At 39.2% G+C, this 22916-nt stretch overlaps 1 protein-coding gene across 1 annotated transcript in view; it reads left to right on the top strand.

The window, feature by feature from the left end:
- The window catches only part of PHLPP1 (PH domain and leucine rich repeat protein phosphatase 1), a 217573-nt gene that overhangs the window by 81626 nt on the left and 113031 nt on the right, over positions 1-22916 (top strand). Inside the window, exon 2 of the mRNA XM_047767008.1 lies at positions 21703-21899. Coding sequence (XP_047622964.1) covers positions 21703-21899 — 197 coding nt within the window. The remainder of the gene's footprint in view (positions 1-21702; positions 21900-22916) is intronic.

Here is a 22916-nt window from a genome sequence, read left to right as displayed (position 1 = left end):
TGATTTTAGCAGATTGCACACAGGAATGATCAATATATTAAAGAGACACATCTGGTGCAGTTCCTCTGTCTTCTTACAGGAGAAAATAGCTCCGGTAAAAGGTAGAACAACATTAAAGGAACTATCACCATTATTTGCAAAAGGAAGGAACACTAAGGAGCCACCCTAAACATAAATGATTCATAAAAACATCTGAGGAATGATTAGTATGTAAATCATAGAAAGCTGGAGTTTCCGTCGTAGCACAGCTGAAATGAATCTGACTAGGAACAATGAGGTTGCGGGTTTGATCCCTGGCCTCATTCAGTGGGTTAAGGATCCGGTGTTGCCGTGAGCTGTGGTGTAGGTTCCAGATGCTTGGATCCCGAGTTGCATGGCTGTGGCATAGGCCAGCAGCTGTAGCTCCGATTGGACCCCTAGCCTGGGAACCTCCATATGCTGCGGATATGGCCCTAAAAAGCAAAAAAAAAAACAAAAAATCAAAAAAAAAAAAAAAACCACCCAGAAAGCTGTAACTTTGTACCAAGAAGGATCCTTAATAATCCAGTGTGTATGTGTGTTTTCTCATGGGAGCTCTTTCTTTAAAGGAAATACTATTCAGATGACTCCCTTTTAAAATAAATAACTGCTTTATTAGGAGTTGGTTGGGGGAAAGATGGGACTTAAGGCAACTGAGGACACAGTTTTGGTAGCCACTGATCTAATCAGATTTTCCTGCTTTCTGTCCCCATTTGAGAGACTAAAGGGCTATAGAAGTAATATGATTTATTTAAAATCTTAGAGCTAGTTAGTGGCAAATCCAAATCTAGAATTCGTGTTTCCTAACTTTCAATTCCATCTTACTTTCTTAATTCTCATTTTAGAGTTTAATATTTTATTTAAAGTAATGTTAATATATGTATCACTAGCCTTTATTTAAAACTGGGAAAGCTGTTCTGATATTAAGTTAAAGACTTTTTTCCTTTATAAATCCATGAGAGGAACCAAAGTCAATCCCCAAGGCATGAACAAAAAGCACATAATTTTGTTTTGGTTGAGTTTTACTTGGGTACTTTGATGTGGACTCAGAGGTCTTGTAGGTGAAAGATTGTACAGAGCTAGCACAAATATAGCAGTAGATGTTTAGTCAATAGCACAAAACTCTGGGATATGCTGCTGTGGTGGAGAGCCTGTTCTGTGCCATTGGACCAAGTCCTGGTGAAAGCATGACCTTGTCTGTCTGTCTTAAAAGAGCTACATGATGTGCTGGCTTTGTAGATTTATTTGTGAAGGCACATGGTATTGATGGGAACTGAAGGGACTTCCACAATTTACAGAAATCAAACTTTTTGCTTTTTTTTAACTGTAATGTTGAAATTGAAGAAAATCTCCACTGTTTTGTGTTTTTTTTTAGCTGTGGCATATGGAAGTTCCCAGGCTAGTGGTCCAATTGGAGCTACAGCTGCTGGGCCTGTACCACAACAACTCGGGATCCAAGCCACATCTGTGACCTACACCACAGCTCATGGAAATGCTGGATCCTTAACCCACTGAGTGGGGCCAGGGATCGAACCTATACCCTCATGAATCCTAGTCAGGTTCGTTAACCACTGTGCCATGAAAGGGAACTCCCTCTCCACTGTTTTTAACTGGTAATTTTGGAAAACTTTATTTCTCTTTCTTCGTTTACAAGAGATAACTTAACGGGAAACAGTAACAAAATAAATTAGGTTTATTTCTGTTTCCTACTTTTTGTCACATTCTGTGCCAGTTGCTAATCTTGAAAGATGAGTAAGACATGGCTGCTGCCTTCAGGGAGTTTACAGTCAAAGAAATTGTGGGTGGAAAGGTAAGGTGGGGAGGGCTGGGGTAAAGATATGGATATAGTGGTATGGGACAAAGAAGCACTTCTGCCCTTGGGAGGTAGGGGTTGGGGAGGGCTTTGCAGAGGAATCCTCATTTCAGCTGGGCCCTGAAAGATAAGTAGGATCTCACCTGGTGGAGATGATAATGGCACAGGAGAAGTGGTTCATCACACACACAGCCCTCTCACCTCCCCTCACTTCTTCAGTCCTCTTTCCTCTCTGTTTTCCTCTACCCTCCTTTTAACAAAGGTGTAATCCCTTACTAGACACCATCATGAGTTTCCTAGGACCATGCTTAGTATGGCAGGGTGATAATGACTCCCAAAGGTATGTCCATGTCCTAATCCTTGGAATTGTGAATGTTATGTTATTTGGGAAAAAAGGTCTATGCAGATGTGATTAAGCTAAGGTTTTTGAGATGGGATGATTATCCTGAATTATCCAGGAGGACCCTGATTCCAATCCACAAGTGTTCTGATAAGGGAGATTTGAGACACACAGAGAAGATGGGAAGACAGAGACTGGAGTTATGTGGCTACAAGCCAAGGAATACTGATCGCTTTCAGAAGCTAGAAGGGACTAGGAACAAATTCTTCTCCAAGACTCTGGAGGGAGCACAGCTCTCCCGACACCTGTTTACTGAGGCTGTTGTAACAAATTACCACAAATTGAGTGATTTAAAACAACAGAAATTTGTTCTTTCACAGGTTTGGAGGCTGTAAGTGCTCCAGTCCCTCTGAAGGCTTCCTTGTCTTCCTAGCTTCTAGTAGTTCTGGCAATCCTTGGTGTTCCCTGGCTTTGCACTTGTCCGTCTCTCCAGTCTCTATCTCTGTTGTCACATGGCCATTTTCCCTCTCTGTGACTGTGTCCAAGTTTCCCTCATCTTCTAAGGACACTAGTCATTGGGTTAAGGCCTATCCTAATCCAGTACGACCGTTTCTTAACTTCGTTGCCTTTGCAAAGACCTTCTTTCTGTGTTAGGTTGCACTCACCAGTACCAGGGGTTAGGACTTGAACATATCTTTTGGGGAAACGCAGTTCTGCTCTTAGCAGAGGAGGTGGATGGCTGCCACAGTGACTGAAAGACCTGGCATAGTGGGTCAAAGGATCCGGCATTTGAGCAGCTGTGGAATAGATCACAGTTGTAGTGTATTTGCAGCTGAGGTTTAGATTCAGTCCATGGCCTGGGAACTACCATATGCCATGGGTATGGCCATTAAAAAAAAAAAAAAAAAAAAAAAAAAGGAAAGATGACAGCTGTTAGATTCAAGCTGTATTTGGGGGATAGAGGTGATTGGATTTGCTGAAAATAATGAGGGAAAGAGGGAAATGGAGGATGATTTTTCTGTGTGTGTGTGTGTGTGTAGTTACTGACCCAAGGTAGTGAGAATGTTAGATTTATAGTGATGACCTTGAATACATTTAAGTGATTAAAAATGTTATCGACGTTTCTCAGCGCAGCTTACAAGTAATTGAGTGCTGGGTACTATTTTTTTTGGTGATTTTTTCATCCTGGATGTTGATTAAATGAATGTGTATGCTGAATAAGTAAGTTCTGTTCAGTGTTTTACAACCAGCATGCACATTGTTTGTACCTTTGTTGACATTTTAGTTCACCTTCCAGTTGGTTTATTTAATTGACGGGTGCCAACTTTATTTGGAGTTGTGAAATTTAACAACAAAAAAATGAAATTGAAAAACTGTGTAAGACTGTGATAGTGTGCAGGGTTAATGTTTGTGGTTTTTAAGTCCTCTTCGAGTACTAAGGGCTTCTCTTGAGGACAGTTAAATAAACAATGAGGTTTGTTTAACTTAGAGGGAAGTGAAGTGCTAACACTGTCAGTCTACTAATGTACCGATTATTGGGTTTCAGCCAAGCCGTGGCCTTCAACAGACAGAAATTACAGAATGCTTCATGTGTTTTTAGTAGTTTTGAGTTTCCAGACTTAATGCTTAGAGACAATACTTTTGTTTTCTGGAGCATTTGCCTTTAACACTTAAAAGTCAAAATGCCATATTGTGCCTTGCAATCTTTTTGGAGCTCTGCTCCAAAACAAGAATTGTTTGATCTTAGGTGATACTACATGATTGAGTTTTAATATGTAAGTTTAATATATCAAAAATATACTCTGAAAATACTAAAAAGGTAGTATAAATATTTAATAATCAATTTTTTTAAAACTATAAAATCAGAGAAAATTAGACTTGTTTAGGTCAGATATCAAAAGTGTAGTAGGAGTCCTCCCAAAATTAATGTCCACTCAGAACCTCAGAATGTGACCTGAGGGTTGTTGCAGATTTAATTAGTTAAGATGGGGTCATATTAAAGTGGGCCCTAAATCCAGTGACTGGTGTCCTTACAAGGAGAGAAGAGAAGACACAGAGAGACACATAGAAGAAGGCCATGTGAAGATGGGGATTAAGGCTGGAATTATGTTGCTCAAGCCAGGGAGCATCAGGGATTGCCTACAGCCACCAAAAACCAAAGAGAGAGGCACAGGGCCTGCTCCCTCAGAGCTTCCAGAAGGAACAGTCCCACTACACCTTGATTTCAGGTTTTTAGACTCCACAACTATGGAAAATACATTTCTGTTGTTTCAGGATATCCAATTTGTGGTAGTTTGTTATGGCAGACCTAAGCAACTTAACACGGAGAGTTTAGGATTCCAAGACCAGTTTTCATTGAAATGAAAGATGGGCATTTGATGTTCTCAGAGCCAACTCTTACCTGGTTTTCCTGATCCTTAGAGTCACTCTTCTTGATGATTGGCCGATATTGTGGTAACTGTAAGAAGTGTGCTAGTGTTTCATCCCCCTGCCCCTCCCAGTGACAGGAAGCGTGACAGATCACAGCCCTTTTCCTTTGTCTCTCAGAAGAAAGACGAAATGTGGCCACTTAACTTATGTTTATTGGTGTTCCCAGGTCTAGAGATTTGCTCATGGGATATGATAGCAGTTTATTTCAGTTCCAGCTAGGGTGAAATTTTGGCTTGAATATAACTGTTAGGGAAGTTTTAGCTACTACAGCAACCAACCATGCTGATCTTATGTTTTAGCATAATAAAAGTTTCCTTTGTTCTCCTGGTCAGTTCCATTGCTGATGTTTCTATTCAAGCAGCTCCAACCCAAGTGACTCAGCAATCTGGGCTCCTTCCATATTGTGGTTCAATCTCCTCTTGAGCCTCCTCAGAGAATTCTACTGGACCATCTTTGTCCGGCTAGCCAGTGGTTCAGGAGCTTGTGAAAGAGCACGTGTGATATAGGTCATGTTTTCTTGGCCAGAACCAGTTGCATGGCTCTACCTGAATTCCAAGAAAGACTGAGAAATGTAGTTATTATGTGTGCCCAGGAAAATGGAAGTGGGATTTATGAATATACAGCCAGTCTTTTCAAAAATACCACATGTAATACATGCTAGCATATGCAAAATAGCATTTTGGTACATTCATAATAAATTATCTCAATGTATTTTGTAACCACGAAGCTTTTATTTTGTCTTATTATTTTGGATGTGGAATTTAGGTTTTTCTGGTGTATGTTGTCATTCCTCTCAAATTCCCCTGGGTATTTTGAGAAATGACATTTTATAATTTCTTGCTCTACTGGCATTAAGACTTCGCTTTTATAATTTAGGGTTGAAAAGTATGATGTACCTGGGATTGCAATATAATTGTAAGTAAATCCATTATAATAATATATTGCTTCTATAAATCATGATGAAAATGAAGAGCTCACTTGTGAATTTCTGATATAAAGTTCCATAGACCTAGAAACCCATGTTTCTCAAGTTTTTGTTCTGCCACTTTATTTATAGTCTGGAGAATGAGCTAGCGAATACTTCTTTCCTATTGTCAGCAAGATTTGGAGACGGATTTTGCTCTCTAATTTCCAGGATGTAAAAATGATAAATGGACATTATTCCTGTTGTAAACATAAACCTTTCATTTATCCTTCTTTCTGATCCTTCTTGGTGTGATCTCTGTTACTCATCTTTTTGTCAGACTTGCTTTGTTTGAATGATTATGTATGTATCTGTTTATTATCAGACTCATAATGTACTTTATGATGAAAATAAGGGCAGGCTATTTTTTCGAAACTGTCTGTATAACTAATTCAGTGGGCTTTCATTTGCCCTTGATAATACCCCTTTTCCTTAAAAAATAAATAAATAAAAAATTCCCTATGTTTCTAGAGAAGCTCCAAATATTTGGCTGATAATTCCAGGCAAATGTTTTTTCCTTTGTAATATAAACTGAAGATTCTTAGAGGCTAAGAAGTTTTTTTTTTTTTTTGCTATTTCTTGAGCCGCTCCCGCAGCATATGGAGGTTCCCAGGCTAGGGGTCCAATCGGAGCTGTAGCCACTGTCCCAGGCCAGAGCCACAGCAACGCGAGATCCGAGCTGTGTCTGCAACCTACACCACAGCTCACGGCAACGCCGGATTGTTAACCCACTGAGCGAGGCCGGGGACCGAACCCACAACCTCATGGTTCCTAGTCGGATTCGTTAACCACTGCGCCATGACGGGAACTCCTAGGAAGTTTGTTTTGCGCCACCACTTTTCTCTCCTGTCCTTTCCTTTTTCCAAACCCATTGCTATAGCCTTGAGAACTGGCTGTTTTCTTTGGCCTAAACCTAGGAGTGATTTCATGTATGCAGCAGGTACTTGTTGAGCACTTAGGTATTCCAGATATTGTGCTAGGCTTTGGACCTGCACGTAGGAAAGAGCCATAGCTAGTAGATTGTGTATCAGCAAGCCAAGGGGAGTTCCCTTCGTGGCTCAGTGGTTAATGAATCCGACTAGGAACCATGAGGTTGTGGGTTCTGTCCCCGGCCTCGCTCAGTGGGTGAAGGATCCAGCATTGCTGTGAGCTGTGGTGTAGGTCACAGACGCGGCTCAGATCCCGCGTTGCTGTGGCTCTGGCGTAGGCCTGTGGCTACAGCTCCGATTTGACCCCTAGCCTGGGAACCTCCATATGCTGCGGGTACGGCCCCAGAAAAGATAAAAAAAAAAACCAACAAAACAAAAAAACAAAAAACAAGCCAAGGGATGTGGTTAGCTGGAGAACTGTAGAGCACAGGAAGACTGGAGCCTTGGGGTTCTTGATCCCTTTAAAAATCAAAAAACTTGTGAATAACTTCCTTGGTTACCAGGGAATTAAATCAGTATCCTAGATCTGAAAGACTTAATAAATAGCTTTTATGAGAGCAAGCATTATAAAATCCACGCTAGTCAATTACAGCTATTTCCTTTTCATTCTAGTTTGGAAATGCATTTTTATCTATTGCTAGATGTTTTGCTGCTCCTTATAGTCACAGTTAGTGAGGTATGGCAGAGTAAGCTTTCCCTCTTTCTCCTATTTGGTGAAAAGCTGTTCCTTTTAGGTGTTGGGAGCAGAGAGGAAAAACAGCGTGGAGTCCTAGATAAAATTAGAATGGTATTTGTCTCTGTACAAATACAAAAGTTTTCACCAGAAAAATTATAGGATTTTTTTTTCTTTTACTTTTTAAGTCTATTTTCTTTTAATCATTTTTTTAAAAAGTAGTGACTTCACATGTATTATTCAAACACAGCTACCGGTATAAACAATGTGAAACCTACTTCCATTGTGGATAATGGATGAGGGTTTATTTTTATTAAAAATATGGCCTAGTGTGCTCTTTTTTCTTTCACGTGTTCTTGGGATGTCTGGAAAGTTTATTCATTCCTTTGGGGAAAATATTTAGTAGTGGAAACATGCTAATTTTTGCTTATTTTGAGTCAGAGTTGCTGGCTAAGAAGGAAGAACTGGTAACATTGAAGAGGGATCAGGAGTCGTAAAAAAAAAAAAAGTCATACATTTAATTTAGCAATTCATAGAATTGAATTGAATTCAAGAATGAACAAATGGGTAAATAAGTGATAGTTTATGGAGTATCTTGCAAGTCCTGTTTTTTTTTTTTTTTTGGTCTTGTTTTTTTCTAGGGCCGCACCCACGACATTTGGAGGTTCCCAGGCTAGGGGTCTAATCAGAGCTGTAGCCACCGGCCTACGCCACAGCCACAGCAACTTGGGATCCGAGGCTTGTCTGCGACCTACACCTCAGCTCACGGCAATGCCGAATCCGTAACCTACTGAGCGAAGCCAGGGATCAAAGCTGCAACCTTGTGGTTCCTAGTCAGATTTGTTAACCACATGCCATGGCGGGAACTCCTTGCAAGTCTTTCAAATAGAAAGGCTGAGAAATTGGGAAAGTATATGATACAATTTGTGGAGGCTAAAGCAGGAGACAGAATGGTGTACATGGTATAAGTATGTGAACAATTTGCAAATTCTTTAAAAAAGTGGAAAAGCTCACCAAAATGTTTATATTGTGAAGCAAGTGGGATTATGTTATTTTTCTCCCATTTCTCCCATTTCTTTTAAAACTTTTAATGGTAAGAATGGTATTTAGAATAATGATTGAAAATAATTTAAGTGGATATGTGGATTCTGTGTGTAGTTCTGATAAAGTTAAAAATAAAGATCTTCAGAATTCTGTGGTGCAGCAGGTTAAGGATCCGCTGTTGTCACTGCCTCGTCTCGTGTCACTGCTGTGGCGAAGGTTCCATCCCAGGAACCTCTGCATGCTATGCTCACTGCCAAAACAAACAAACAGACAAAATTAGAAAAATATAGATCTTGACGTTTCCTGTAAGTAAATCATAGGAATAAGCTAATTGTGGGAGGTTTTGTAATTTTTTAAAAGAAATTTCTAAATGTTGAAGGAGAGTCTGTGATGGGTGAGTTTTTTGTATTTCTGAGGTTACATTTGTACAAAATAGTTTAAGGACAGTTTTAGAACTTCTGAATTTAGACTCAACATCTTTGACATAATCAACCTTGTAGGGAGAAGAGTGAGTAGTCAACTGAATGTTATCTACTTGTGTGGAGAGGAGTGGAAAGTAACATTTTTTTAAGAAATTGTTTTGCTTGTGAAATCTTTGTTTTTGTTTATAAAAATCATGTTATACATTATCATTGTATATTACAAAGTGGAAAGTAAACTCTAACCCCACCTCCTAGAGAGAACTGTGGAAAAGAGTTTTGAATCACATTGCATCTTCTGTGATTGTGTAGCCATTGTTCTTTGTCATCAGGTCAAATTATCTTGGCTGAAGTCTGTTCTTCACAGCAAAGCAGACTGAAATGTCGTTTTGTTTTGCTTTGTTTTGTTTTAAACTGTGTCTTAGGAGAGAGGAATAGTGGTGTGGATTATCCAAAAATTATTCATGCTTGATTTTAGAGTTTTTACTGCTTGTGTGTGTGTGTCTGCTAGAACTTCCCTAACAGAAGCATCTCACAGTGAGCCCTTGACTCAGCAGGAGCTGTGGGGCTGTCTGGCTTCATCATCATGATTTCCACACCCACAGCAGTGTGCATCACCCCTGACACAAGTCACAGTTTGTGTCTACAGGAGGCAGTCAGTATATTGTTTATTCTTTTGAGAGCAGATACAGTAAGTACGGGTATTTTGGACCTTAAGCACTCTCAGATTTAATATTTTGTCACTCCTGAGGCCTCTGAAGCCTCACGATATATAGTAATTTGTAATTTTTCTGAGGCCCAAGTTTGACTCAAGCCTACCCTGAGGCCTGCTGCCCATCTTTGTCATCTCAGCAATGTTCAGCTGTTTCTCCTCACAAATGGTGTTTTGTGCCTTAATGCTTGTGCCTTATGACATTATTCTTTGTGGAGAAGTACCACAAAAATAAAGGCAGCTGGGAAAGCAGGTGATGAAAATTCTGAAGTCTACCAAAGCGATGGTTTTTAGCCAGAAAACAGAAGTTGTAGGTAATTTAAGAATGTTGAATGTGGTAGAAGCCTAACAAACTTATGGACCTGAACAAGCCTGCTATTCATTATAAGGGAAATGACAACAAAAAAGTTAGTGAGACCATTTCAGTGATTGTTTTAGCCAAGGGGGAAGAAATGCTCATCAAATGAGAAAGAAAACTCAAGAAAATGTGAAAAAGCTGTTAAGGTATGGTCTGGTTATTACACAAGAAAGATGAGGCTACCATTTCTGGGAAGTAACAGATGGTGAAGACATTGAACTGACAGGTGCAGGTTGATTTGATGAAATTTTTCAAATATGTGTGTGTTGGGGGCGGGGTTGGTACCAAATATGAAGTTAATAAGGGGAGGCCACACCAGCTAGCCATGTCTTGCTCTTAGAACTGAGCTGAAGAAGCTCATAAAGCAGGGAAAGGTTATAGTCTCTATGAATATAAAATTGGAATGAAACCCACATTTGAAGAAAATATCTTCTCTAAATACATGTTCCAAGAAGAGACATGAGCATCAGATATTCAGACAACTAAGGAATAATTTTGATGATGGAGTGAAGGTAACTTTAAAGGTGCCTGGGAAATGAATCTCATTCCTTGTGAGGACAGAAGGCAGGGGAAGAATGGAGGGAAGAGGAGGGTGTAAAAGGCAACACCTGCTCTCTAGTTCATTCCCAGCTGCCTCTCTTGTCTTCTCCCCAAATTGATTTACCTGCTCCTTTGGTCAACGTTATTCAGCCAGATGCTGGTGACCCACCAGGTCAAAAAGACATTAGTAATTTAATACTGTAACTCAGTGGGTCTCAAATCGTGGTCCTCAGACATGCAGATCAGCAAAATCTTTGGCCCCCACCCAGAATTACTGAGTCAGAAATTCTGCAGTCCATTTATTGCAAGGCCTTCCCAGTGGTTTTGGTACATGCTAAAGTTCAGGGCCCTCCGCTGTAGCTTGTCTTCATGTGGCATTTCCTTCCAGCATTTTAATTTAATATCATTTGTTATATTTTACACACAATGTATACTCACAGTGATCATCTTTGTCACTTCGATTTTTCCGATTTTTTTAATGTATGGCTGATTTTACTGTATATTAGAGTTTGCTTTTGTGGATTTTTAAAAAGAATTACTTTGGCCCTATATTTACAGAATCTGTAGGAGTGTGAAGGGCTAGCTCACATTTTGCAGGCACGGTTTTAATGAGTATTATAGGGGAATTATGAGCTCTAGTCATATGTAGAAACTTAGAGGAAGGTTTGGGGCATGACGTTTCTCAGGGCTAAGGGTCTACCCTAATTTGGGAGATATAAATAAAACTAATCAATTGAGTAGCTGTCAGTAAGAAGCAAGATTTACTGGACAGTTGATTTTATGTATTTTGATCTGATGGATAAATTAACCTCCCCTATTCTATTTAAGCAGCTGGTGGTGGTTGTTTCCATTAGCTAAAAGCAACTAGTCTTAAGTCGGTTTCGAAGCTCCCGCCAGCACACCTTGCTGAGCTTGCTTAGCCTTTCAGCTCAGAGACAAAATTCCCAAGTGCCGGTTCAGTGTGCAGGTCCTTAGACCTTTTTATGGGGTCATCTAAATCCTTCTGCCAGCTCTTGAAATGAGCCTGGGCAGCTAATTTAATTCAGTGTATCACTGCAGGTAGTCAAGAAGGATTTAAGGATTTATTTGCAATAAAGAACATGCTTTAGAACTTTATCAGTCTAAGCTCTAAAAGTAGAGAAGGTGAGGTGAGAGTTGAGTGTTTTCACTTATTCCTGACCATTTTCAGCTCCAGGGAAATTCTTCCAGGGAATTCATGGTGAATTCTTCCATTAACTCTTAGGTAGTAATCTTTTTTTTTTTTCTTTTGGTTTTTAGTTTTTAGTGGCATATTATCGTGAATACTTTCATTCCTTAAAGTTTTGGAAATTGTAATTGCTTGATGTCCTGCTCTTATTCCTGTTTTCGACTTTCAGGTGACACTAGATCATCACTAGGTTAGACAAAGTCCAATATATATTTTTGTAGTTCTTTTTAAATTTGTTTAGGGAAATGTGTTGTTAATGTTTCGCTATGTTCAGTTAAGTAGAACTAAGTGAAACCAACACAGTAGAGTTGTATTAGTTATTGCCTCAAAACAGTGGCTTAAAGCAACACACATTTAAGATCTCATAATTTCTCTGAGTCAGGAATTCTGGAGTGGCTTAGCTGAGTAGTTCTGGCTGGAGGCAGTCATGAAGTCTGTAGCCAAGATGTCTTAGGGCACAGTTCTGTGGGCTTGACAGGTACTGGAGGATCTTTCCAATGTGGCTCGCTCATGTGGATGCCGAAGAGAGGCCTCAGTTCCTTATTGGCTGTTGGCAGGAAGTTTCAGTTCCTCACCTTATTCGCTTTCTCTTAGAGTTCCTGCAGTATCCTCATGACATGGCAGCTGGCTTCCTCAGAGGGAGTGATCCCAGAGAGGACAAGGTGGAAGCTCTTTGCCTTTCATGACCTTTTGGAAGTCATGAGCAGCCATTGATCGGCTACATTCTGTTTGTTAGAAGTGAGTCAAGCAAAAGGAAATGGGATTAGGCTCCACTTTTGAAGGGAAGAATTTTTTAAAAATTGTGGACATATTTAAAAATTACCAGTGATAGACACAATGATATCTTTAGCAAAGACATCTAATTGACAAAAACAATATTGTACTTATTTCTATATTGTTCAGTGGTTTTTTAGTGAAGGCAGGTGCCTCTGCCTGATATGTTTCTGAAACTTCTCAGATTTTCCACAATTGAATATTAAAAGTGTTGATTGGAAAATAGAGTTGGAGAGGGGCAGGACTCCAAGTCTAAGCATCTTTATAGCCAAAATACTAATAAAAATAATGATGAATACCTCAGGAGAAAACCTGGACAGCCTAGGCAGGTAGCTTATTGCTGCTGGAAGTGGTTACCTTAGAGAATATTAAAGATATGCAATAACAGAAGGGTGGAAATGCTGGCTTCTGGGCATTGAGAGGGTGCATTTACTTTATTTTTGAAAGTTATAATTCCACTTCCAATATTCTGGCTCTCCTTGCCTGGAGTAAATCCTTGTGGGCCAATGCTAAGCATATTATACTGACTTCATTCTGCTATTTATGATCATATCTGAGTTAATTGGTATTAATGAAACACAAATTGTAGCAGAACAGACTATGGTTAGTTTTCCTTAAGTAAACACTTCTCCTCTAATCATGTTTATTAATTTGTTTAGTAAAAGTCCCTGCTGATAGATAAAACAGAAGTAGACTTCAATTTCAGAAGCTCCTTGTCAAAACTCTTAAGAAAGTTCCAAAGCAGTGATGTTTTACTATATTCTTCACCGCCCACCCAAGTTGAAATCCTCTCACCTTGAAGAATAACATTTAAGCTTAGGCTTTAAACTAAAGCCTAGAGATGAGAAGGAGAAGAAAGAGAAGAAGAAGAAAAGAAATGAGCAAAACCTCAGAATCTCATTTTTAAAAATAGAGGGGTTTGTCTGATCATTGCAGCAGTCTCTGCTCTTTGATCCAGACTACTATTTATATAGGGCTTGTTAAAACACAGATTACGGACTTCATCCCCAAAGATGCCAATTCTGTAGTTCTAGGGTGATAAGTTTCCAGGTGACTCTGGTACTACTTGTCCTGGGACCATATTTTTAGAACCATTGTATCTGTCCTACTCCTATTTGGGTCAACAAAGAAGGCTATTTTAGAATTCTCAGTCAGTATCTTTCCTTTCTTTTCCTTTCCTTTCCTTTCCTTCCTTTCCTTTCCTTTCCTTTCCTTTCCTTTCCTTTCCTTTCCTTTCCTTCCTTTTAGGGCCACACCCACAGCATATGGAAGTTCCCATACTAGGGCTCAAATCAGAGCTATAGCTTTTGGCCCATGCCACAGCTACAGCAACAGGGAATCTGAGCCACAACTGCAACCTACACCACAGCTCACAGCAATGCTGGATCCTTAACCCGCTGAGTGAGGCCAGGGATCGAACCTTTTCCTCATGGTTACTGGTTGGATTCATTTCTGCCGCACCACAAGAGGAACTCTCCAGTCAAGATTTTTCTATCGAGTAGTTCCATCCATTTATCTTGGCTCTATCTGGTAAGGTTGAAGTTCTGATATTTGTGACAAAGTAGAGAGATTAATGAACTCCACATTATTCTATGTACATTTGTTTTTGAGAGATAGTATAGTGACTTCCAGCTTAACCAGAAGTGAATTGTTAAGAAGCCCAGACTATTTAGATTAATACTTACAAATATGGAAGTCAAGAAGGACCTCTGGGGGTGGGTGGGGGAACAACTTACCACAGAGTATATCCTTTACTTTGAAAAAGGGTGGGGAGCTAACTTTAGGCCTATTGTTTTAGGATTGAATGTAAAATTAGGCAATAAATTAGAAGTTCTTTATATACTCATTACTGTCAATAATTGGAAAAGAAGAGCCAAAGAACTATGTTAATCCTGAAGTTTGTAGCCATATTTGGACAAGGGCAGATAGCTCTTTTAGTCCACTAGTCCCACAGGGCCTCTCTGAATTTCTGAATACAGTAGTATATTGATAATCTACACTCTAAAGAATTTTCTTTTTAAGGGCCACACACACAGCACATTGGAGTTCTCAGGCTGGGGGTTTAGCTGCAGCTGCAGCTGCTGGCCTACATCACAGCCACAGCAACGCCAGATCCAGGCCACATATGTGACCTTTACCACAGATCACGGCAACGCCAGATCCTTAACCCACTGAGTGAGGCCAGGGGTTGAACCTATCCTTATGGGACACTGGTCGGGTTCCTAACCCACTGAGCCACAATGGGAACTCCTAAAGAAAATATTTAATTATGTTAAACATACTTGTATAATTTATGAAAGTGAACAGTGGGTATTAGAAAAAGTTAAATTTAAATACATGGCACTTTGTTCCAGCCAAAACAGAGTAACAGACTTCATTTACTCTTTAAAGGAAGAAACAACTAAAAATCTGATGAAAGATATGAAACAGCTTTTAGACATTGGACATCAGGCAGCACAGGACACAAAACCCTACAATAAATATACCTCTTGGGGATGAGAAACAAAACCCTACAGAAATGTACTCCGTAAGTGATGATGGGAGAGAGTTCCAGGCCTCAGTTTCAGGAGGAGGAATTTGGTCAGAGCCTGATGTTCACCCTTAGTACAGGAGTCGGAGCTGGGAGTCCATTGAAGCTAAAGAGCTTGAGTGTACCGAGTAGACTGTTGTAGAGAAAAAAGCTGCTCACAGAGTCCTGGAGTTGTACAAGGAGTCATCACTGAGCCTTTAGCCGAGTGCCTGCCAATCAGTGCATGTATGTGAAACTATCCAAGGCCTGGGCTAAAAAGCACTGAAAAGGAGCAGAGGGAATAAACCTTGAGGCTCACCCAGGGCCAGGCATAGTTCATGTTCCTACCGGCCAGAGTGAAAAATCTTATCATTTTAAGGGTATCACAGAATTGCTTGCTAATATTGCTGTCATAACTCTAGACTTAAGGCTTATATGACAAACCTTAGAAAGCAAGCCTTATAAAAACCAAACTGTTTTCAATTAACTGTGTCCCAGTACAAAACTCCATAATATTCATATAAAGACAAAAATATCCAGCAGTTAGCAAGATAATGACTAGCATCCAGACAGAGATTACTCAATGTGCAAAGAAGCAGGAAAATATGACCCATGAGAGAAAACAATAAAACAAAACTGACTCAGGAATGATGCGGATGATAGAATTAGTTGACAAGGACATTTAAGCATCTATTATAATTATGTTCCATATATTCATGCAGGTAAAAGAAAGCATATTAAGGAGTGACATGGACATTATATACGTGTGTGTGTGTGTATGTATGTGTGTACCCACATATACTTACATTGAATATCTGGAGATAAAAAGTACACTGGATTGAATTAAAAGTATATTAAACACTGCAAAAGAAAAGATGAGTGAACCTGAAAGAACAATATACCAGAATGCAGCTAAAACAGTGCTTAGAATGAAGTTTATAGCGCTTAAATGCTTATATTAAGAAAAAGAAAAATCCCAATTCAGTGACCTCAGTTTCTGTATTACGAAAATAGGAAAAAATAAGCCTAAATTAATTCTAAAATTAGTGAGAGAAACGAGAATAAGAACAGAAATAAATGAAACCAAAAACAGAAAAAGGGAACAAAACCAAAAGTTGGTTCTTTAAGATGTTTGATAAAATTGGTTATCTTTTAATCAGACTGATCAAGAAAAGATAGAGAAGTTCCCGTCGTGGCACAGTGGAACCGAATCCGACTGGGGACCATGAGGTTGCTGGTTCAATCCCTGGCCTCCCTCAGTGGGTTGAGGATCCTGCGTTGCCGTGGTGTAGGTCCCAGATGCGGTTCGGATCTGGCATTGCTATGGCTGTAGCCGAGGCTGGACATCTGTAGCTCTGATTAGACCCCTAGCCTGGGAACCTCCATATGCTGCGGGTGTGACCGTAAGAAGACAAAAAGACAAAAAAAAAAAAAAAAAAGAAAAGAAAAGAGTCATGTTACCAATATCAGAAATGAGAGAGGTGACATCACTACAGATTTTTATTGATAGTCATAGCATAGAAAGAAAATACTGTAACTTTATGTTAACCATATGAAAACTTAAATGGACAAACTTTTGAAAAGTGAAACTACTAAAGCTTACTCAAGAGTAACTAGATAATGGAATAGCATAAACCTAACTCCAATAAAGAAATTGAAATTATAGTTAAACCCCCAGCACATGCATGTGTGCACACACACACCCATCAAAAAACAAACAAAACCAGGAAAAAAAGACTCCAGGTCCAGAAGGCTTCACTGGGGAATTCAGCCAGATGTTTAAGGATTGAATAATACCAATTCTATCCAAACTGTTTCAGAAAAATAGAGGAAAGAATACTTCAACTCAGTCTATGATGCCAGCATTATCCTGACCCCTGAAACCAAAGCCAGAAAAAGAAATGATGAAAAAAGAAAGTGTGGGAGTTCCTGTCGTGGCTCTATGGTTAACTAATCCGACTAGGAACCATGAGGTTTCAGGTTTAATCCCTGCCCTTGCTCAGTGGGTTAAGGATCTGGCGCTGCCGTGAGCTGTGGCGTAGGTCACAGACACAGCTTGGATCCCAAGTTGCTGTGGCTGTGGTGTAGCCTCTACAGCTGGGATTAGACCCCTAGCCTGGGAACCTCCATGTGCTAAAGGAGCAGACCTAGAAAAGGCAAAAAGACCAAAAAAAAAAAGTGTGATGCAACAATATGTAAAAATTATAGTATGTGACAACTAAGTGCGATTTATCCTGGGAATGCCAAACTAGTTTAACATTTAAGCAGCATTAGATTTATCATGGTCTTCTCAAAGATGGCAGAAGCGGCATTTGAATAATTCTAACATTTCTTTCTGATTAAAAAAACAACTTATTAAATTAGGAAGAGAAGGGAACTTGATAAAAAGGCATCTGTGAAAAACATAATTAGTACTGTTTTATTTTTAATTGAAGTACAGTTGGTTTATAATGTGTTACTGGTGTATGGGAAATATATACACACACGCACACACACAGTTTTTGAGATTATTTTCTTTTTTTTCTTTTTGGTCTTTTTGCCTTTTCTAGGCAAAAAGAAATATATACACACACGCACACACACAGTTTTTGAGATTATTTTCTTTTTTTTCTTTTTGGTCTTTTTGCCTTTTCTAGGTGCACCCGTGGCATATGGAGGTTCCCAGGCTAGGGATCTAATTGGAGCTGTAGCTGCCGCCTACGCCACAGCCATAGCAACTCAGGATCCGAGCCATGTCTGCTACCTATACCAGAGCTCATGGCAACGCTGGATCCTTAACCCACTGAGTGAGGCCAGGGATTGAACCCAAAACCTCATGCTTCCTAGTCGGATTCATTTCTGATGCTCCATGACAGGAACTCCTTGAGATTCTTTTCCATTGTAGGTTATTGAATATAGTTTCCTGGATCAATTCATATTATTTTTAATGGTGAAAAACTGAATGCTACCCCTCTAAGATTAGGAAAATGGAAAGGATGTCTGCTTTCACTAGTTCTGTTCAGTATTGTATGGAAGGTTCTAGCTAGTACTGTGAGGTAAGAAAAAGAAATATAAGACATCCAAATTGCAGGTGAAGAAGTAAAACTAACATTCTTCACAGAAGTGGACTCATACTACTTGATTTCAAGACTAGATTCAATAATCAGGATATTGTGATATTGGCCAAAGATAGACAAATAGTTGAGTAGAATAGAAATAACCGAAAAACCGGCCCACCTAACTGTGGTCAATAGAATTTTAATATGGTTCTTTCTTGGATGAATGGTATGGATAACTCCATAGGAATGATCAGAATGAATGGATAATTCTATTGCTACAGAATGGTTGGGTAATGGATAATCTTTTTAACAACTGGTTCTGGAATAAGTTAGATAGCCATTCATCAAAAAACAGTAACAGAGAGCCCCTGAACTTCTACTTATTTCTTGCTGTGTACAAAAATTTAACTTGAAATGAATCATGGACCTGAATGTAAGAATTAAAACTATAGAACTTCTAGAAGAAAACATAGAAAATCTTAGTGACCCTGAGTTTGTCAGAGTTCTTAAGTACAACACAAAAAGCACTAATTATGAAAGATAAATTGTTGGACTTCATTAAAATGGAAACATTTACTTTCCCAAAGTACTGTCAAGAAAACTGAAAAGCAAGCCAAACTGGGAGAACATATTTGCAAATTATCTATCTGACAAAGGACTTATATTCAGAACCTATGAGGAACTCACTTCAATTAAAATTGGACACAAGATTTGAATTAGTCACCTCAGCAAAGAAAGTATATGAATTGCAGATAAGCTCTTAAAAAAGATCTTCAGCATCATTAGTCATTACAGGAATGCACATTTAATCTAAATGAGATAAATTCCACTTCATGTGCCCTAGAACAGGTAAAAGTGTTGACAAGCAGGTAGGGCAACTGGAACGCTCCTGCACTGGTGATGATCAAGTAAAATGGTACAGCCCAGCCATTGCAGTCCTGCGTGTTTGCCCAAGATAAATAAAAGCATGAGCCCAAGAGTGTTTATACCCATGTTCTTAGTCAAAATAGGCCAAAAATTTGGAAAAAATCCACATGTCCATCAGCAGATGAATGGTTAAACAAAACAGGATAAATCCATGGAATGGAACACTACTCAATAATAAAAAGGAGTGAACTCTTGGCATACTCAACAACAGTGACAAAAAGTGACAAAAAGCAGATCAGCAGTTGCCTGAGCATGGGAGGCCCTAGGTGGGGATGGGAGAGAAGGGGAGAGAAAAACCGTAGCACCAGGAAACTGTTGGGTGGTGATCAGTGTGCTCATTTTCCAGCAGTGGTTTTATAGGTGTATATATGTCAAGTCTTATGAAATCGCCATGTGCTGAGTAAAAGAGAGAAAGTATGTTTTAAATCACTTTCTATTGTGGTCAGGTTTCTCTCTCAGCTTGAAATATTTGCTTGAATGCTTTTGCTGTCCCTCTTTCCTCCTAGATCTTAAATACAAGAAATGCCTTAAACCTATCGGAAATTTCTGAAGTGAAAGCTACAGCAGTGGCTCCAACTTTAAATCGGCAGGCATTGGTTCCTTGTGTGATGTCAGTATTTATTAGTGCATAGGACAATTGGAATTCCTCTGAATTGAGAAGTTTCAGAATTGGCAAAGGTTAAATAATTCTTATGTCATAGAATAAGGAAGTCTGACTTAACAGGTGTGCATTGGGTGATTGCCCAGGTAAATATGCTCAGTCATCTCATATTCCCCAGAAGTCTGGTTGGTACAAGGCCTAGACCTGAGAGTTTGTGCCTGATCTGGAACACCTAGGGAAGGAACAGACAAGGAGGATATTTAAATTCACTCAGAGCAAGATAAGAGGGATTTGATTCAGACTGGGATGTCTAGGATTTTCCAAGGACAGACTCACCTTATCTTTAGGCTCTGAGACTATTCAGCCCCTTGGGAATTTTTCTAACTAGGGAATAAAAAGCCAGTCTCCACTGATGTCTCCATAATTTTCTCTTATGTATCCCTTCCAGCCTTAGTCCTCTCTCTCTGGTGATTTGCTCTGGGGCTTTCTCAAAGATTTTTGTGGAATTGGAGAATTGAAGAACTTTTCCTTATGTACTCCTGTTGTCTTTTTCTTCAGTCTCTAATTACTCACAGATCCACATAAATGTGATGTGTTAACAGTTGAGAATTGAAGCCACTCTCTGATGTGGCTGAATAAAGTGCCTGCTTCTTTGCATTTGTGTGTGTGTGTGTGTGTGTGTGTGTGTGTGTGTGTGTGTGTGCGCGCGCGCGCATAACTCGTTAGATCAGATCTCTTGTTAGAGAATGTTAGTGTATTACAGTCATGGAAATTGGATTTTGGAAATCCAGTTGCTTGTTGTCCATTATTTTTAGTCTTGTACATACCTTTCAGTTTTCTTCTGAATCACTTCTTCTGTCCCACTTCTTCCCTACAGGAAGAGAGCCTATAATATAGAAAGGAGATCTTAGACTAGGAGTCTGGGCATCTTTTTCTGTGGGTGTAAATGAACTTGTGTAGAATGGGACAAGTGAATAAGTGGTCTGATCTATCACTGGCAGCCTTTGGCAAGTTACATCTATTTTGACATCTCCTGGGCCTTCTATCCTTTCGTGAGTGTGTTAGCATTTGGTGGTCAGACAACTCAGTGGATCTCTCTGCTAGCTTATGGTTGTTTGCTGGGCTCTGGTTCAAAAAATTGTTAGACTAGTCTAACTGTTAGACTTTATTCTAGCCCAGCCCCAGCAAATTTATGTAGTGTGCAGTATATATTTTATAAAAAAATTCTGATATATGGGGAGAAAGAGGAAGTGAAATTCAGATCTGCTGGTTTTGTTATTTGCAGACATTTCTGCCCAAAGGTATGCATTGGCAGGGTTGTCTCTGGATTTTCTTGAGATCTGTTTTTGGTGCTGCTGCTCTTGCTGTTTCCTTCTCCAGTAGGTACTTGGCATTTATGTCAATTTTTAATATTCATAAGAGTATAATCTCTTTTAAATCTGTTTCTTCTGCTAGTCCTTGGCAACCAGGCAAACTTCCAAATAAATATAACCCTTCTGACTTTTGACTTGATCGAGGATACATGTCCCCTACTAATTTATTTCAGAGCATGGGCTTCAGTACTCTAATAAATATTAAGTATCTGGAAGTAGGAAACCTTTTCTTCTTGTTTATATACAACTCCATTTCCATCACTTATTAATCATAGTAGTTCTCTCATTCAGTTGATGGGACTTGTCTGAATGTCATCCTGCCAAATTCATTTCCATCTGGGAAATGAAGACTCTTCAGATCTGTCTCAGCTCTCTCTTTGTCTCTGAGTCCCAGTGCACCTTTCTCTGTCTCTGTTCCCTCTGTGGGTCACAAGCACTGCAGCACACCATTCTTCCTAGATTGGTATTAAGTTTGTCTTTGAGGATTTAGCCTGTGTTTATTGAACAGTATTTTCTTACTAGAAAAATCATTCATTTTTAATTGTCTTCTTAAAAGTAAATGCACATTGAATATCTGTAGGAGGAAGAATATCAGCAGCTAATTCCATTAAAACATTAGTTTCATTAAATGCTAGATTTCAAATGTTATCTAAGTCTGAAATATTTTCTTCATAGTGTACTTAAATTACTCTAGTGTTCATGAAAATCTTGAAGTTATTTCATTTTTAAATGTAAAATTAAATTGTGGAATATAGCAGAAAATAAAATGTGGGTGACAACAGAAGAATTAAAATGGCTTTTTCCTAAGGCCTTAAGGAAGAAGCACTGCTTCTTCACCTGATGTTGAAAGGTACAGGTGGAGTAGGTATGGTAGTTCTTATCATGATTGCATTATTACAGGTTTCAGATTCTCTCAGTTATAGATTGTTTCCTTATAATTATTTTCCGTTTCCAAGTAATTTATCTGGTATGCTAACAAGTAGCCAAAAACTCATTTCTTTAAGACTAAAATGTTTGCTTGTGTTTGTTGCAGGAAAACCTCACAGCATCGGTAGCTCTGAACGGATTCAGCTCTCAGGAATGTATAATGTCCGTAAAGGCAAGATGCAGTTGCCAGTGAACCGATGGACCAGACGCCAAGTCATCCTGTGTGGGACCTGTCTAATAGTATCATCTGTGAAAGACAGCTTGACCGGAAAGATGCACGTTCTGCCACTAATTGGGGGAAAAGTAAGTTTAAAACAGACCAAATGCTAACAGGTTTCCCAGCATCAATAAGAAGCTTACTCTGAGCAATTTCTGTAATAGAGGGTGGATGGGTTTTGACCCATCACTCCTGTGTACCTCCACCAGTGGGCATCTTTGGTTGGTGGAGTGGCAACTAACAGTGCCATTGGCTCAAGTGAGACCCTGGTGATGTTAACTTCATTAGTACATACACCTTACCTATGGGACTGAAAAATAGAGCAACTAGAATTTCACTGTTGTATTTCAGATTGTGGGTGATAAATTATTGTTTATGAGAAGACATCTTTTGATGTCGTGAGCATGTATTTTGTAATATAGTCTAGTGATCCCCAAGTTTATGACCTTAGCATCCTTTGGGTGTGCTTATCGAAGATTAGATTCTCTAGCAGGAGTCTGATCCTGCTTCGCTTACCTGTCTATTTGTGTTTAGTGACCAGTGCGGTTAGCACTTTTAGTTTATCTCGATGACTCTTCATGGTTTTTGAAGCTGAAATACTACTCATTTTGGAGAAAACCTGTGATACAGTTGATAGATATTTCCGACACCCCGGCTGCTTTTCTTTGGGCATGTTAACTATTTTTTTCCTATCGTTTATAAGCTAGAAAGAACCAGATTGCTTAGGAAAATGTTACATTCTTTTCTTTGCCAGATTTATTTATAAATTCCAAGCATTGGTAGAGGAGTATCATTACCATGATTATATGTCAGTTTCCTGATTCTTGTTAATAAGGGGGAAGGCAGATTTGGATGAAGAAATAGGTTTTTGGAAATTGGGGGCATATTAAAATTGTTTTTTCTTTGTCACTTTCCCCCTGAATGCGCATAGGAAAGGAGACAGGACATGGAAAATATAAAGAGGAAAAATGATAGGAAACACCCACTTTTGTTAAAATGAACCTTTTTTAATTGGCAAAGGTTTGATTTGTTGGTTCCAGAGATGAGAAATGAAGAAAGAAAGACCAGATGTGTATAGTAATGATGGTTTTGATGTTCAGCTG

This window comes from Phacochoerus africanus, chromosome 2, assembly GCF_016906955.1.
Source record: "Phacochoerus africanus isolate WHEZ1 chromosome 2, ROS_Pafr_v1, whole genome shotgun sequence".
In the NCBI taxonomy this organism is placed as follows: domain Eukaryota; kingdom Metazoa; phylum Chordata; class Mammalia; order Artiodactyla; family Suidae; genus Phacochoerus; species Phacochoerus africanus.
Note: the sequence above shows the minus strand (reverse complement) of the source record. Positions and strands in the feature narration are given on the sequence as shown.